At 42.3% G+C, this 17,636-nt stretch overlaps 2 protein-coding genes across 9 annotated transcripts in view; one reads left to right on the top strand and one right to left on the bottom strand.

Moving 5' to 3' along the window:
* RBM15 (RNA binding motif protein 15) overlaps positions 1-934 on the top strand; it is a 21,437-nt gene extending 20,503 nt beyond the window's left edge. For 3 of the 5 annotated variants that reach the window (XM_090025039.1, XM_090025037.1, XM_090025035.1), the window contains one exon: positions 322-424. The gene's annotated coding sequence lies outside the window, so the exon portion shown is untranslated. Of the gene's footprint in view, positions 1-321; positions 425-900 lie in introns of those variants that run through there. The other 2 variants (XM_090025036.1, XM_090025038.1) reach the window with 2 other exon arrangements.
* Positions 122-17,636, bottom strand: SLC16A4 (solute carrier family 16 member 4). Of its 4 annotated transcripts, none has more exons than XM_090025040.1 (9): positions 17,411-17,634; positions 16,760-16,881; positions 13,368-13,500; positions 11,993-12,136; positions 10,246-10,407; positions 8,882-9,457; positions 6,690-6,901; positions 5,389-5,482; positions 122-1,013 (listed from the first exon to the last, which is right to left on the bottom strand). In XM_090025040.1, the coding sequence occupies exons 1-9, from the start codon at positions 17,424-17,426 to the stop codon at positions 862-864; spliced, it is 1,611 nt and encodes a 536-aa protein (XP_089881166.1). In that variant the 5' UTR covers positions 17,427-17,634; the 3' UTR covers positions 122-861. The 4 variants fall into 4 exon arrangements, with proteins under 4 accessions (XP_089881166.1, XP_089881167.1, XP_089881168.1 ...); XM_090025041.1 differs by having other exon boundaries at positions 13,354-13,500; positions 17,411-17,633; XM_090025042.1 differs by lacking the exon at positions 5,389-5,482 and having other exon boundaries at positions 17,411-17,636.

The following is a 17,636-nucleotide window of genomic DNA, read 5'->3' as shown; positions in this document are numbered from 1 at the left end:
AGTTTTATTTCCCCAATTTTTTTCAAACGCACATTTGAGCTGCATGACTTCCTTAATGAAAATATAATCAGTACGTCATATAATTGTAGCTCACTGAATGAATGGAAGACTAAACACTAGCTTACTTTATCTTAGGTTTTTTTTTAATTAGCAGTGCTTTTGGTTACACAATTCTATAGGCCATGATAGATACAGCGTGACCTATAGTTGGGAGCTATTAGTAGATTGTATTTTAGCAGCCACAGTACTGTTCCTTTGTTGTTGAAAACAGTTCTTTTGTTTCAGTTTCTTTGAAATTGCTTTATCTTTTTTTTTTTTTAGTACTTCCTCTGCTTTTTCTTGATCATTGTTCCAGACATGTATATCTCATAAGCAAGAAGGTCTGTTACAGCACCTCTGAAGATCACAGCTCTTTATCCTGAAAGTGAGTCTGTTTTTTACTGTTTAGGCTAAAATCACTGGCTGTGTGAGCTGAAGAAATGGAAGTGATTTTTCTAAAACTAAAGCTCTGACTAATGTTCAAATGTTATTATATCTTTGCAAAAAACTGAAGCAGTAAAGTTGATAACAGACAACTAGGCTTCCTACCAAACAGGATATTTTAGGAGCCAAAAAGTGACTGAAATGCATGTTCACCTGGATGTTTTGAGTAAAACTTAAAACTAACTCAGTTCACTTTAGTCGCATGAAGCAATAACATTTAAGCAGAGTAAGTTAAATTGAGTCTTTGTCTTCAAACATGACGCTTCTCTTTAATCTTGGTGTCTTTTTATTACTTAGTGAAGAATGCCTCCTAATGTTCACTTTCTTATTGTACACAAGCCAAACTGTCCTGTCCCAACTGCAGCAAAACTTCTTCAGCTAAGTTGTAATTATGCTCAAACCATCTTCTTTTTTTAGCTTCCATTTCTGGGCCAAAGGCACAAAGAAGAAAGAAATGGGCGAAATGAGAGCACAGGTTCCAGCAAAGAGGAAGGAGCAGGCATATGTCTGTGTGTAATCGTACAGCCAACCTGGAGAAGATACAAAACAATTCAGTTATTAAAGCTGCTGGACTTCCACCCAGGAAAAGCCTTCCAGGACCTCATTTTGGAACGTAGCTGGAAAAGAAAAGATGGGACCTTACTAAGGAATCTTTCATAAATTTTCTTTAGTTTTCCTTTTCTCTTCCACAAACCTTTTTACTACAGAATGCTTACAACAGACTCTTAAGTACTTATGAGTTTTGTAGGCGTCCTTTGGCCAGAAAATGGAGAGAGATAGCTGTGTCCACTAGGCACATAGGAGACATTCGATTATATCTTTGCTATTTAAAATAGAGGGAAGATAACTCGCAGATAGACTCTACCACCACATGTGTATAGTCTCATTAACAAACTGAGTATTTGCATGCAAAAAGTGCTTGCAGGATTCATAGATGTTAGGGGCTGGAAAGGACCTCTTGAGATCATCCAGTCTAGTCCCCTTGTGCTTGGGCAGAAAAGACTGCTGGGGTCAGATGACCCCAGTAGGGTGAGCATCCAGATGTTTTTTAAGATACCCAGAGTAGGTGACTGTACCATACATTTAATTCCAGTCTCCTCTCATACCTTTCTGCCCATAGGTAGACTGGGAAGAAATATGTAGCAGTGCTGTCATAACTTCTTCTGTTCTCTCAGCTACATGATGGAGAGAGTCTAGCTTAGTGATTCTCAGCCAGGATGCTACAGAACCTTAGGGTGTCATTGAGCTTTGTCATGAGGTGTGAGAAGATGAGCACAAGCTCAGGTTTGCTTCTGCCTGGACAGTCTTCCCCCCAGAAGTAAGCACTAGTATACACGTTAGTGTTTGAAATTGGGTGCCGCTCAATTCACAAAAGTTTTAGAGGCCTCAAGTCCAAAAAACTTGAGATGGCTATGGATAGACAAGCAGGCATGACTATTTAAGATACTTGACATTCTGACTTTCTCTTCGTCTATGTGCAGAGTATACCAGTAGATAGCACTTACTTCCTGTACCAGCTTTCGTATCAGGTTTCTTAAGCATTTACTGTTGAGAGACTTGGATCAGAGGGATATCTTAGTTGTTGTGGGGGGAGGGGGGTGGATTATTTTTTTCAGTGCAAAATTCTGAAAAGCAGGGTCCCTGTAAATAATGTTGGTAAATCCTTGGTCTACAAGGAAACATTCTGAATTTTTTTCAGGACATGCCTATGCTGCATTTGAAAGTACAGGAGTTAGTACTGGTCTTTCAGTTCCTTTTTCTCCACTGAAGGAACCAGAGCTTCCTGTATGCTGTTACGGTGCTCAGAGAACATTTTCTACAAACTGTCTCCTTACTTTTGGCTGTAACTGATGTGGAAAAAATGCTGCTATCTACTTTGTGGTTTTTCTGTGAAGCTCTTTTCTTTTTGTCTTAAATGTTTGTCTTTCTTTTCCAGAAAGTCAAAGCAGCATCCAACAGCTGTGTCTGTACAGGATCAGCAGGTAAGTGGGCACCACTGGCCACTGAGCCTTCAAACCTTTAAAGCCCTGGGAGTCCAGCCAGTTACAGGGGACTTAATCAAAAAGCAGTAATAGAGGAGCCAGACTTATTAAGGAACATTTTTTTCCTGGTTATATATTTTCACTGGGTGTTTTGTTGTTGCTTTTTTTTAATGTATGGAATATGGACCATAACATCTCTAAACAATGTAGCCTAGAAAATAGTTTGAGCTGGCAGGTTTTTTTTTTCTTTTTAAAGTTTGCCTTAACTTTAGAAATACTCGGTCTGTTAGGGGTGGTTCAGCTAATCCAGTCAAAGGACAAACTTCAGGAGCTACCTCTAATAGTAGTAGTAATTCACCCTTTTCTTTAGTTAACTTTTTGAAGTTCTCTGCTAGGAGGAAATGCTTCTGCAAACATTGACTTATTGATTAACTTCCAGTATGTGCAAGTTTCATGATTATGCAGCTGCATTTGAATGAGAATATTGTAAAGTTTCTTTTGAAGCATTTTGTGCCCAGGGTACAATGGTATCACATGGACTTCCCCATCTTGTTTTCCCATCTTTGGGAGAAAGTGACATGCACAGTGGAAAGGGTTGGAAAAATGAGGCTGCTTCACTAGCCTTGCTGGTTTCATTGTCTCCTATTTCTGGTTCTTCTCCCATCCCACTTGTTTTGACAAGACTTTGGCCAAGGACAGACATTACATTTGTAAGGCTACGCACACTCTTGTAGCGCTACAGAAGTGGAGGGAATAGGTGTTCATGCCCCCTAAAGCACAGTAAATATGGAAGCATGACAGATATTCCTGGATGAAGCAGGACCTCCCTTGTAATGCTGCATATAATATTTGTACAGTGCACAGTAGCTCTGTAGGGCATCTTTTAGTCCCCCAGCATCCTGTAATGCTCCACTCCTCCCCTTGTAAGGGAGGAAGGGATGTGGCTGACAGTTACTGTGTATAGCCCTGTGACCCTTCCTTTTTGGGACCAGGTTGTCAATAACTGCTGGACCAAAACTGGGCTTGGGGTCAGCTGTGTCAAGCAGAGCTGCAGTCTGCTGGGAGTGGCAGCTGCAGCTCTGTTTGCCACAGCCCAGAGCTGGAGGGGTGGCAGGCTCACTGACAGAGACTCCTTCCCCTGTGGTGGAGAGGGAGCAGACCTACAGGCCTGAGCGGCCCCCTGTGACTCCCTGGCTGGAGAACATGCCACTGACTGCTGTCACAGCGATTTTGTAGTTCTGCAGCCAGGGGGCTGTGCACATCTGTGTCTATTGCGCTACACTTTTTAGTGCTTCATAGTTGTGGCACTTTTATAGTGCTACAAATCTAACAGTTGTCCGTGGCCTTTGATTGCCAGGTCTGTAAATCTAATGCTTTAAGTCACTGAGGGCTAAACTTTCTGGTATGTCACAAGGTAAGTCCTGCCCTTTTCCCCAAGTTCTACACCAGTTCCCTTCCCCTAACTGATCCATTGCACTGCTCTCCCAGCCTTTCTCAATGTGCTGCTGTTCTTCCTGCTCCCTGTAGGATCTGCTCAGTGCCAAACGAAGTGGCTGCACATGTTACCTGTGGCTCACTTGACGTACGTTGGACCCCAGCTTTAACCAAAAGCCTGATTATAGATACAGAGCCCAAAAAGTGGATCTCTTGATGAGTAGAGGCTTTAGGATTTAAAAAAAAATCTTGTAAAGGAGAGAGATTACAAATAATTAAAAGGTTCAGTAAATATTGTCAAGTATGATGCATATTAAAAAGGAAGAAATACAGAAATATTCATATAAATTGCTAAGAGTTCACTTAATTTTAAAAGAAGCCTTATTGGAATAATTATACCAATATAGCTTTTTTTTATGCAGCTGATATTGGCAAAAGGAGTTCTTTAGCCAGTATAACTAAGTCATTTCCTTGAACAGCATACTTTGTAATACTAGTGAACTTGCTGATATAAGTTACATATAGTAGGGGGTTTTGCTGGTATAGCTATGCCTGCTAGGGGCATGACTTTCACGGTGCTAACCAGTGTGGCATACATTAGCATGCTAGTAAAACGTTATAGTGTAGTGCTCTTAGTAAAACACAAGGCAGATTGAGGACAAAGTGTTTAACCAGGCAAGAAAGAGTTGATCAATGGAGTGGAACACATAAAAGAAACCGTTGGCACTTTTTTATCTTGTATTCTTAATACAGTAACAGGTTGGCATTTATCCCCCGATGCTCGACTTTGCAGCAGTTTGGGAATAGCAGAAGAGTTTGATCATGTTTTCAGGTATGAAGGTAAGATTAAAGCTTCAGTGAAAGGACAGGCTTTGTCCTGGGTAGAAGCATCCAAAGCAGAATGCAAATTTTTCAGTCTGTGTGAACAAAGAACCACTTGAGCTTGAATTAATTGGTATATCAACCAAAATGCATTAAAGTGTAATGCCCACACCTCCGTTTTTTGGAAGTGGGGATGGTAGAGTGGACAGCGAGTTTTGATTTCTTATGCTTGTGCCTAAATCAGTTAAACGATTACTTTTATTTAGCAGTATGAATTCTAACTCTTTGCTCAAGATAGGAGGTAACCACTTAAACTACCGCTTTCACTTCAGAGTCTCTGCTTTTGGGGAAATAATGCGAATGTAGCATCTGCTCTTCCTTTTTTCAAATCTTTTTTGCATTAAGCTCAACTGTAACAAAGGCTAAGCTGAAGCTATGAGCAGGGCATAATTATGGTTTGAGTTTTATTAATTAATTTCCTATTCATTTGTGAAACTGCTAGTTTTTTTGTAAGGAATTAGTTTTTCTTTCAAATTAAAAAAAAGCTGTCATTGAGAGAAGCTTTCAGTTTAGATCTCTGACTTCACTCCAGCACTGAGGTGCACCCAGAGGAACTAAGAATATGATCTATCAAGAGGATGAAGAGAAAATATTCCTCACGCATTACCTGCTATAGGAGGTCCAGTGATGGCTGCTATCCCAGCAAAGAATGAGGAAAATCCCAAGTAACTGTGGAGTCTGGGGACCCCTACAAGATCCACCTGTTCATGGAACCAGAATGATTATTTGTATAATGTTCATTGTTTAAGTGCCAAGTGTTTGGGGTGGGGGGCTACTATTTACTTTCAGAAAAGCGTCTGAAAGATATTTGCTATGCTGATTTCAAATTCAGCTCTGATTTTGTTTGATTCAGATTTGATTTGGTAAGGTGCCTACTGAAATCACTAGGATGTTGGTTATGGGCTATACATATGTTTTAAATTTACCCTCTTCAAAGACTTGAAGATGTATTAAACTGTGAATCCATTCCTTGCTGAACTGTAGTGTAGATGCATATTGGTGCAAATCTTGCCCCTGTAACGTTATACTGTAGCATGCCTTAACTAGCCTAGAAGTTGATTTTGATTAAGTGATAATGCTGCATTCTCCACTGCCTATTCACAGCCTTTAAACTTGCCTGGATTGCCTTAAATTATAAATAGGGTGACGATATAGATATAGATCTGGGATTCCTCCCTCCCTCACCCCCTAGCAGATCCCTGCCCCAGCTGCTACTCAGTAGGGCACCAAGGGGGGTGCCAAAATACAAGTTCACCTAGGGAGCCGCATTCACGCGTGCATGCTCATGAGCAGCCTGTGCTCACAGCAGCACTCTCCTCCCACCCTACCTTGCCCCAGCCTAACCTTGTCCCAGGCAGAAGGAGCGGTGCCCAGCCCAGCCAGCCCCCCCACCTCCAGCCAGTGTTCAGGGGGAGCTGGGCTGGGCAGTACAGGTGGAGTTGGTGCCACTTTGAGACTTTTGTTTCCATATTCACCAACCAGCTGGGACAGCCTACAAAATCTGGGAATGTCCCGGCCAAACCGGGTTGTATGGTCACTGTAATTATAAATGAATGCAATTTACTGGAGTCATCCTTGTTTCTGTTAGAGAGGGTACAGTATATAATATGCTATAATAATCACATCAGGAAAGACAGAAAGCAATTGGTTATATTAGATGACTGGCAGTATGTCGTAAAGGGAGCTCCAGTAATTTGGTATATCTGGTCTGTGAATGACTTTGCTTGAATACTAAAGCAAATATAGTTTTAGGCTAATGTTTTCCAGATGTCTTGATGTTGAGATGGGTGTGTCCTTAGGACATCTCAGAGAAGTTGGTCATTTAAAATCTAGCCATAAGATTCAGAGTCTTTGCAGATCTTTGTTTGAAAATACAGAATATTTATCTTAATGAGATTCTCTACTCACCAGCACAGGGAGCAGCAGACCCAGGTATCCACCGCCAAAAATGGAAAAAGCTACTGTATAGGTCATAAGTAATGGGAAAGAGGTAGCCAGTGGGCACAACAGGTTAGTAATGCCACACAGGGTGAGGTAAGTCATATGATAATGATACTTTTTGGTCCAGTTCTGATCAGCAATCCACCCTGAGAGCAGCTGGCTTACTGTCTCTGTGATTCCTGGAGAAAAATAGAAAATCTTGAAAGCTATAGCTAAATCATTTAGAAACTGTTAAAATAAACTGGGGGGGGAGGAGGGGGTTTGCTACTTCATGATAAAAAAAATAAGTGCTATACTGGGTCAGACAAGTAGTTCATTTTGCCCAGTATCTTGTCTCTTGGCAGGAGCAGGGTTGTGGATGTTATGGAGCGTTGAATCAGATATTTCTAGAGTGATCCTATCCCCTATTCAATACCCTTCTTGATATCCACCACTACTGGTTTAGAGATGCTGAAGGAAACGTGTCTAACCATTCTGTTCAATAGCCATTAATAGATGTATCATCCATGATGATTGTCTGAAATGCAGCAGGTTTTGTGTTCTGCAGTAGAGGTGCAATCACAGATTGAACAGATATGGGGAAAATATGATTTTAAATTATTCTAAAACTTGAGAAGAAAATGTAACCCAAAATTCCTAATGGATGAGAGATGAACTGTTGAACATTCATCTTTGGGGCGAGACTCGTGCAATAAATGAATGAGACTCTGTGTTCCAGTGAAATGGGAGATACTGTATAAACTTGGCATTTTTTAGTCTCCCTCCCCCGCCACCCCCGCCTAGTTTCTTCTTTCATGAAGAGGCATTCAAATAAAAGGCATAAACCCAGGAACCCCCAGGATAGCTAACTTGCTTTTATTGAACTGTTACTTTTTATATTCTAGTCTGGAGTCCAGAGAAGTGACAGCGACCACTGACGATATCCCAGTGGTTAGAAAAGGCAGGATGGACACAAGCAACTTGCTACCTGTGTTCCTACCAACATTCTTGATATCATTTGCAAATTAATTACTGTGTTCTTTATTTAGGAGTAATTGCCTACCTAGCCCAAATATCCTCTAACAGTCCAAGGATGCTGATTTCATTTCAGGTAACATTTCCTTGTGTAATAAAATCCTTTATAATGAGCGAGAATGAGCCATTTCTTAATGTGATGCGACTTGCACTGTCTGAAACATTGTGTTTACATACCCTACAGCCATAGTTTGGTGTGTGTTTTGGTTTTTTTTAGGGTGGAGGGCGTTGTTCAAAACAGCCATATTTAAAAGCAGACTGAACTGCAATAAGCCTCGTGACTTTTATACATTACTGCTGAAATCCTCACAATAAATGGTTCCATATAAATAAAGCAGTTCATGGTGGAAGCTCATGTGAGAATAATTGAATGACCAATAATAGTGGCTGTGAGGGCTTAGTAGTGACAAGGTAACGCCATAAGCCTTTAAAAAGCGTGTGCTTAAGTAACTCAAGGTAAAATTGTAGTGAAAGAGAGACAACAACAGAACTGCTTCCTCAAATGGAGAAAAGTCCCATACTTGAAATTCCTCCCCATGCTAAGGCCTTTTTTGTTTTCCCCCTTAAAGAAATTGATTTAATAACGAGATGGAGTTAAGATACAGGCTGTTTTCCAGGTTGGAATCCTTGCTCATTAGAAGTATTATATTCATTGCCAAAAAGATCAGGTTTTCATGGTGATTACAGCAAGAACTTCTTAACATTATAATTTTACCAAGCCATAACAGACTAGGTGAGTTCAAATGTAGATGGAGTGTGTACAGTGCTTAGCCTGCAGTAAAAGTTACAGGTGCTTTGTCTCCACAAAGCTAACCAGTTGGTTTGTTGACTGATTGATTGATTTTTTTTTTTTTTGTGGGGGGGTTTTTGGGTTGTTTTTTGTTTTTTATTTGTTAATCCCATATTAGTAAAAGTTGCCTTAATAGAAAGACAAAATCTTAGAGGAGACAGTAGGGGAATTCTAATCGTAGTGTACAAACCTAAAGGATTATACACCTAAAGGGTTGAAGAGACTTGAATAAGGAGCTTTGGTACTTGATTTAAAAATTGATTGATTTAAAGGTTTGGCTAAATAGTGGGACTGGGGGGGTGTCTCTTGAAAGTAATAGACATTTAACATTCTTTTAAAATAGACTCTAGCTTACCAGCCACTGAAATGAGGTAGGAGGCACTCATGTTGTCTATGCCCAGCGTTCTGGCTCTTGCTGCTAGGTGGAAGGTGGGAATGAAGTAGGCCAGCTGGCTGAACAGAAAAGACCAGGTGAAAATGCAGAAGAAAGGATCTTTCAGCAGGGAGAGATGGAAGAGAAGTTGGTTGAAAGGAGCAGGCTGGGACTTGGGCTTTTCCTTTGCCCACTGGAGGTTATTACAGCTGCTCTCAGTCTTTCTGGCCGGCTCTGAAGACTTGCTGTTGAAGGGGTCTTTCTCAGGCCTTTGCAAACTAATGGAGTCTACTGTAACTACACATCCTGCAGTTCCAGTTGATTGGCACTTGCTTGTAACAATGTAGTCTTGCCCCAGTCCGGCCTTCAACTCCCTTTCTTTGCTGCTATTTTCATCACAGTGGTCAGTGACAGCCGCTGAATGTTTGTCATGTGTTAGTGATTCATTTCCTTTATTTTTACAAGGAGAGTCTTGGGAATACTTGAGGTTAATAGGTCGAAGCAACATACTTGAAGGCACAAGGTTTAACATGATGCCTCCAAATATCAGTAAGGTACCTGAGGAAGGGGAGGATAAATTTCATGAATGTCATTAAAATGTGTACCATGATGATTAATATTAGGAAACATTTTCAGAAGTGGATGGTGGTGTTTGTCATGCTGAATACACTAAATGGTCAGGTCAGAGAGAGATCTTTCTTTTATAGGAGTCCTTTTGCTTCTGCTGCCTCCATAGGTGAATTGATTTTTCCTTTTGATTCAGAATATTCTTCTAATTTCAGATAGATGCACATTTCAGGTAGGAAACTGATAAATAAAGAATGCTGTTCAGTGCCACTGTCCCACTGAATGGGAAGGGATGATGCATCGTATCTCATATATAGATAGACTTACATATTACCTGTAAGGCATACTATATTTGTAAAAGTTTCTCCTGCTCGTTCTGATAAAAATTTGGTTCTTATCTCATCTGGCAACTTTGTTGGCAAGTAAAATGATGTTATCACATGAGACTGAAAATTTAACAGATGGAAGAGGAAGATTTTTTTAGTTGCTGTTTAAGAATTTGGGGTGCTTAGTTTTAAATGCCAATTTAACTTTTAATGATTGATTTTAACAATTTGGGGAGTGAATAAATCTTTTGGCGAAGAGGTAACAATCCAGGGAGGACCAGTTACCATTTCTGATTGTGTTGTCAAAAGGGGTGGGGAGCTTGGCTTCTCTAACCAGACAGAGGCAGAAAAGCGCAGTTCTGTCTTAAAAATGATTGGGGGGGAAGAGGGGTGTATAATGCTAATTAAATGGTGGTGAGATGAATGCGTTGGGAGAAGCAAAGCCCTACTCACCTTGCCACCCATATACGTCTATCAAAAGTTGAGTGAAAGGTGCCAGTACAAATGTCAATCCCATTCCTGACCGAGCAATTGCAATGGATAGAGCTAGTCGCTTCTTGAAGTATCTGGCAGTCATAACAGCGGCAGTTTGATACAAGCAAGCAAAACCCAGCCCTGAAAGAAAAGCAGAAACAAAATATCAGTGCCCAAAGAGTTATTTTTGTGGGACTGAAAGTGCTGAGTAGATTTTTTTTTTCTGCTGCTGTTGAAGTTGCAGCAAAGTGGGTTTATATTGGATATCAGGAAAAACTTCTTTACTGTTAAAACAGTGAGATAATAGAATTAGATGCCTAGGGAAGTTTTGTGGACACTTGGAGGTGTTCAGGAAGAGGTTTGACAGCCACAAGTCAGGGATGATCTAGGTGTAGCTATGCCTATGTTCTACTATGGGTATTTCCCATGCTTCCGGGCTATGCTGGGAGGGAATTCTTCTCCTCCCTTCCCCGACTCCCCTGCCCTCCCCCCCCCCCCCCCGTCCTTTTTAAAGCCTCCTTTGGAGATGTTGTGTGTTGGCTGGAGACTTTGGGGTGTACCAATGCTGTGGATGTTAAAGCCAGAGGCTCCTGCCTAAAGGGTCTGCTGTGGATCAGACTGATAGCATATTTGGGGTCAGGAAGGAATTTGAGGTCAGATTGGTATGGAATGTGGGTGTGTTTGCCTTCCTCAGTAGCAGGGAGCATGGCCCTCTACCTGGGATCTCTTGAGTATATATTAACAACCTTTTACACAAGCAGGATGTGGGCTTCTGTGGTCCCCCTGCTTTACCTGTAGCAGGTCAGGGTGTTGCTAGGGTTGATACTAGTTTTATTAAGAGGTTAGACAGTGGATTTGTATAGGATGGTTTGGATAGGCCTGATCCTGCCTCAGGCAGGGCTTGGACTAGATGACCTTTTGGAGGTCTTTTTGAGCCTTACTTCTCTGTGGTCTGTGACATAAAATAAGAAAACTACTTCACCCTTTCAGCCCCAGAAAAATAAATACATATTTATATATGTATCATGATATGATAAATATATCATACAGGTAAGAATACATCTTCTGGTTTTTAGGATCTTTTTCTCAATGAATTAGCCCAACTGAATGGATTATATGAAAAAGATAGTTCCTTTGTTTTGGAGAACAAATGTGGCATACAAGGCAATGGCCAAACTGGGTCTACTTTTAGTAATTCTTTCTAGAATTGGGATTGTGACTTGGAAGTAGTTGTCTATGGAAACCCATGCAAATTGCAGTGTACTTGTTTCCTCAAGATGAGTGGGGTGAAATTGTGGCTCCAGTTTAGTGCCATTGAGTTCAGTGGGATCAGGATTTCATCCAGGGCATTTAGAAACGGGCTTCTTGTAGGTTGCTTGTTCTTTACATTTTGAAACAATTAAAAAGGCCAGGATGTGTTGCACATCATCATTTAAAAATAATAAATAAACCTGAAATGCATTTACTTGTTCTGACAAGTTATCTGGCGTTTGGCATTCCTGAAGTGTAAAGCTTTCAGGGAAAGGATTATAAACATTATATGTTTGCAAGGTATGGGCCAGACTGGATCCTTAATCTTGCCTGTGGCCTTTGGGTGATACTGTAATATAAACAAAGACACTGGGTGGCTACATGAATTAACAGTTCGTTGGTTTCAGTATAAACTCATGAAAATTATTGCAGATGTCTTTTTGAACTACCTTGAGCAGTAGAAACCTAGACTCACCCAGCAGAAGCCCCATAGACGCACAGAGGTAAGAGATGCTAGTGGCCAGTGTGCTGATCAGGCAACCACTGCCAATTAGGCCTGCCCCAATGACAGAAGTTAATCGCTCTCCCAACTTCTCTGCAGTTACACCGGCCAGTGGGCCTAGAAAGGAAAGGAGGGGAAGTTACTATAACAAAACGGATCTGATATAATGTTATGTATACTAAAGAGCTGCTATGCAAGGGTGAGGATGTTGATAAGTAACTTGGTTATTAAGGCTGCATAACAAAGCATTTCACTCCCCCAGTGAGTTATATGCTATTTGGTAGGCCTGTGGGTAGAGAAAAGAGGGAAGTAACACAGTCACGTTGCTACTAGTGGCTAATAATGTCTGTTGTTGCCCTGGAGAATTTGGACAAATCTGATTGATTTGATTTGATCAGTCAATGCACAGAACTATGGAAACCAGCATCCAGTTTTAGAGTGAGAGAATTGATGATTTCATCTCAAAAGAAGTGTGATGGGATGAGAGAGAAGGGGTTATACTCAGTGACCAGGAGGGGTCAGAGTTTTCCTAGTCAGTTGTACTTGAGAAAACTGAAGATTTAGGATAGAATTGAAGAGAGCAGCTTAAATATTTTGGAGGGTAGGAAGGTATATAGGCCAGCACCAGGCAAAATAGTATCTAGGATAGGATTATTATTTTTTGATTATGCACTTGTCAGACCTGCAAAGAGAGCTTGCACTCTGCTCTAAGAATTAGCATAGAGAAGGAAAATGGTAATCAAATATCAAGCATTCAGATGGAAGGCTTTCCTTAACCAGTTTTCCCTGTGGATGGCATCGCTCAACTGTTATAGTGGATTATTTAGTGGTGGAAAGGATTGTTTTGCTTTGAAGCATTAAAAAAAGAGACTACCCTAAAATGCATCAGATCTAGCATGATAGATCCTTCCCAAAGAAAGAGTGACCCAGAGACTAGTTGTGCAAACTGTCTTGTCCTTAAATTTCCAGAGCAATGTGATAGTGACAGAGGTATTTGATCATGGGCAGGCTCTTGTCTACACTAATAAGTGTTTGGTTTCACAGGTGTGGAGACTGAAGTCTGCTCTTCCACAGATGAGCATTAATAGTATATAGTGGCATGAGCCTCTCACTTGAGCGAATAACTCCAGGCCTGAGAGCCACTCAGAATTCATTCCCATTTCATTCTGGGATACAGCATGCCACCAAGTGTTCAATCACAGACTGCTGTAGTTTGCAGTCTTCACTAATCTAAGTGAACTAATATTCTTTCCTGTTAGCCAGTGAATATTAAAAAATGGGCCCTTAGAATTGAAAGGCCCTTGAGCTGTTTCCTGGTAGGTTGTTAACCTTACAGATTCCTGCTGACCTCCTAGGAAGCGGAGAGAGGACATGATGGAGCCAATCCAGCTGATCTTCTCTGAAGACCCTCCAATTTCTTCTTGGAAAACCACAAAGAAAATTCCAAAAGTCTTTAGCATTCCCATCACAAACACGTTTACCTAAATTCAAAGCAGATTGAAGTGAGGTGTTACTCATTATACAAAACAGATTCCTGGCCATGTGTCTTGTTCCTGTTCCTCAGTACTGTGAAACCTTCATGTGGCAGGAGAAGAGGTCAAGATAAGGGTGGGGGGTAGGGGAGAATTCCCATTTTCTCCCCACATGTACACCCCTTAGCTATTCAATAAGTAGGTACAGTATGGGGATAGGGCAGGTCTTCTGAGCCATCGGGTAATGTTTAGTGTCAGATGGGAATATTTAGCACAGAGGGCTAGTGTATGATGTATTCAGTGGTGAGGTGTCTGACACGTGCATCTGGAATTTCAGATTCATCAGGTTCTAAAGGGGGCACTGACACGCATCTGGGCATTTTTTCCAACCAAGAGCAGAATAGCTTTGTGCCTTGAGGGTTAGTTACATTTCAGCTCCTTTTGATAAAGTGGATCTGGCATTTCTAGGACTAGCTTTTGTTTAAAACAAAAAGATGTTCTTGTCAGAGAGAGCACTGCTAATTCTCTGAAACCTCACTAGTAATTAACAGACTAGCAAAACAAGTTAGTGTTTTAGTGGTGATAAACTCCTGGTTCTCCATGGTTAGAAGCTGTTGTGCTATTAGGGCAACAGTGCCTTAACTTCCCAGAATTGCTTTTCTAGTGGCTGACTGAATAGAAGAAAAGTGGTCTTGTAACTTACTATCTAGAGCAATGATTCTTAGCTGGGGTGCTGTGGCATTCCAGGGTGCCGTGAGATCCCTTTCACAGTGCTGTGGCACCCAGCCCTTATGGGAGGAGGTAAGCACTCTTCCCCTGCCCCCAGTCTGGCATCCTATGCCCCCTGCTGTGCTTTGGGGGCTGCTGCACCCTGCATGCTCCCAGCAGCTCGCTGTGTTGTGGGCAGTAGGACTCTGAAAGGCTTTGGACCATGCTTCAATCCAGAGAAGCTTCAGACGCTTTGGCATCCAAAGCAGCATGTTCAAATTGAAGCACTGGCTGCTTTAGGCTTTTCAAAGCGGTTCAGAAAAGCTTTGGAGCTGCTTCAGAGATCCAGCCATAGGGTATAATGGGGGAATCAATCAAATATCTATAACTTTGTTGTTTTTTTGTCTGATTTGGATGAAACATGCAGGGGTGGTAGTCTCTGCTGACAGCATGAAGCCTGCCAAGTTTCAAGAAGATTGGTGCAAAGGTTTGGGGGGAACTGCATCCCAAATTTGTGAAAGCAACACTCATGTCACATGCATGTGTTAAGCCACAGTGGGGTCAAAACTGCAGGGATGCTAGCCCCTGCTGAGGCCACAAAGCCTGCCAAGTTTCAAGGAGAAAATTGCAGGGGTTTGGGGAGAGCTGCACCTCAAGCTGCTGACAGGCAAAACTCATGCGACTGACCCTCTCTGTCTTGGCAGTTGATTGTATTGATTATTTCCTCTCCTTAGCCTGTGGTTTTGTAGGTGTTAATCATTGTTAATTAACTCATTATTTAGTAGCTACTAGTAGCTAGGTCCTGTGTATTGAGCTGGTCCCTGAGTGAATCATGATTGCTTGGTATCTGGTAACACAGTAGCTTAGCAGCCAGGCCTGCAGTAGTGTGCGTCTCACCCCCAACCCCATGCCCCAAGGCAGACACAGTTGCACAAGCACCCATGTCATGAGTTTTGCCTGTCAGCAGCCAGAGCTGCAGCACTGCAGAACCCCTGTACCTATCTCCTTGACAGCTGGCAGGCTTCGTGGCCGCAGCAGGGCTAGCAGGCCTGCAGCTTTCACCCTGCTGTGCCTTAACACACATAGTGTCACCCATGTCATGAGTTTTGCTTGTCTGCAGCTTGAGGTGCAGTTCCCCCCAAACCCCTGCACCCATCTCCTTGAAACTTGGCATGCTTTGTGGCCTCAGCAGGGGCTACCACCTCTGCAGTTTTGACCCCACTGTGGTGTAACATACATGTGACATGAGTTTTGCTTTCAAGAATTTGGGGTGCAGTTCCCCTGCCAAATCCCTGCAGCGATCTTGGAACTTGGCAGGCTGCATGCTCCCAGCAGAGGCTACCACCCTGCAAGTTTCATCCAAATTAGACAAAAAAAACCAACAAAGGTTATAAATATTTCATTGATTTCCCCATTCTGCCCTATGGCCGGATCTCCGCGGCAGCTCTGAAGTTTCAGAGCCACTTCAGCTGGATCGAAGCGGGAAACCAGTCCGGAGCTCCAGATAAGATCCCTGGCATCCGAAGGGGCTGGATCAAATAGCTGCCTACTTGCACAGGCCTAGCGTGCAGGTGGATGTGGGGTTAAAGTTAGTTGTGCTTTACAGCCTGGCTCATCCCCTTTCTCTTCCCACACTCCCAGAGCTGGCAGGTGGGACTGCAAGTGCAAATGACTCTTCCTGCCAACATGCGAGACCCCAAAGGAGTAGCCTCTGCAGAAGGGATGCCCTTGTCCCCTCGGGTACAGACCAGGTGCAAGAAGGGGACGGATAACAGAAAGAGCAGGGAACAGCACACCAAGGTCCTGCCCTCACTGCTTTTACCCTGGTACCAGATAGATCAGGGGTTCTTAGCCTCAAGGCCCCACTCCATACCCTTTCTGAATTTAGATTCTAGCTCAGGAAGGTGATTTGGAGCTTGAAAATCACTGATCTAAAGAACAGGATTGGAAATCCGAGATGGATGGTTGCTATCCACCGTTTGTGTGTTTTGGGCTGAGAGCGTGGCAGTGATAAGCATATATGTACTCCTTGGGACGTTAATGTCCAAACTGCAGGTAAATTTTCTTGGCATTTTGCAAATGACTCCTATTACAGATTACAGGTGAGATCTGTGGCTGCTGTAACTTATGCCCCCTTACAGCAAGACAGCCATTAAAAGACATAGTCTTCAAGCAGTCTAGCACTACCAGGCAAGCTACAATCTCTACTGCTCACGTGTGTATTTCTGTAGATTAGTGGCAAAAACTACTAAATCCAGCTGCTGCTTTAATAGAGGGCAGAGATTAATCCGCTCAGAACTAGTTACCCATTTCACTGTTCTGGGCAGTCTGTACCTGTATCATTGCATACCAGTTGGCCAGATTCATTGAAGCAGAAGTCCCTCCCTTCCTTTTCATTGTTTAATTTCTGCCATGAATTTTGATTTAATCAACCCTATGCATATCGCAGGCTGTCTTAATGTATGTTTGTGCATCTAAAGAGCTCTGGGTGAAAGCATTCACAGCCTCTGGAAGCATCTCCTGCCACAAGGATGTAACTCCATATGGTCCCTCTGCTTACCAGAAAGAAATGAAGCACTATCATCCATCCCCAGCCTCCATCCGGGGGTTCTGTGGCTCGGAGCTCTTTTTTCTTCTGTGTTGATGTTGGCTGCTTTTCTATCCCTGTTCCTTTCCTTTCTCCTGTAAATGAGAATTTGAGGAAATAATCACACCTCACCTTACTGAACAGGCTTCCTAGTTTAAACACTCAGGGTTCACTTTGATCTACTACAAAAACACAATCTAACCCTGCTGCCTTCTTCACCAGTCTCCACCACTGTTAACTTGAGAAACAGTATTGTGTCCTGGAACTCAAGTATTTTTGTGGCACTGGAAATCATTGTTATTTATTTAGGAAGAGGGGTTGAGACTTGCACAGATCGCGTGTTCTGTAGCAGATCTGGCACTGACGTTTAGGTCTTCTGTCTCCTGCCACAGCCAGCCCTTCAACAAAGACATTTTGCATTTTAAGGTCTGTCATATGTTGTGCATATATACAAATACATTCAGCTTCTACCAGGTACAGAGAGCCTGTTTCACCAATTATAGCTGTACCCATCTCAGTGCTTCTATAAACCTCTTTCTCCCTCTCTCCTCTTATCTGTGAGGGAAGCAGTAAGACTGGGAGCTGAAATAGTGCATGTGTTATAACCTGAAGCTTTTCTCTTACCGTCTGGATGATTCATGATGCAAAATCCTGCAAAACTAAGTAGTTCACAAAGAAAAAAAATCTCTCATTTGCTGTTGGGCTTAGAATCCTTCTGGGTTAGTTCCTTTCTGAGTCTGTTCTGTAATTTGTCTCTGAGCCCTGTATTCATTACAGCAGCTATTCTTCCAGAAGGAGCTGCGAGGCAGAGCTAGCAAAAAAGATCAAGATGCCTGAAGCACGGGGACCT

Source organism: Crocodylus siamensis, chromosome 13 (assembly GCF_052110815.1).
Source record: "Crocodylus siamensis isolate JL-2025a chromosome 13, ASM5211081v1, whole genome shotgun sequence".
Lineage (NCBI taxonomy): Eukaryota > Metazoa > Chordata > Crocodylia > Crocodylidae > Crocodylus > Crocodylus siamensis.
Note: the sequence above shows the minus strand (reverse complement) of the source record. Positions and strands in the feature narration are given on the sequence as shown.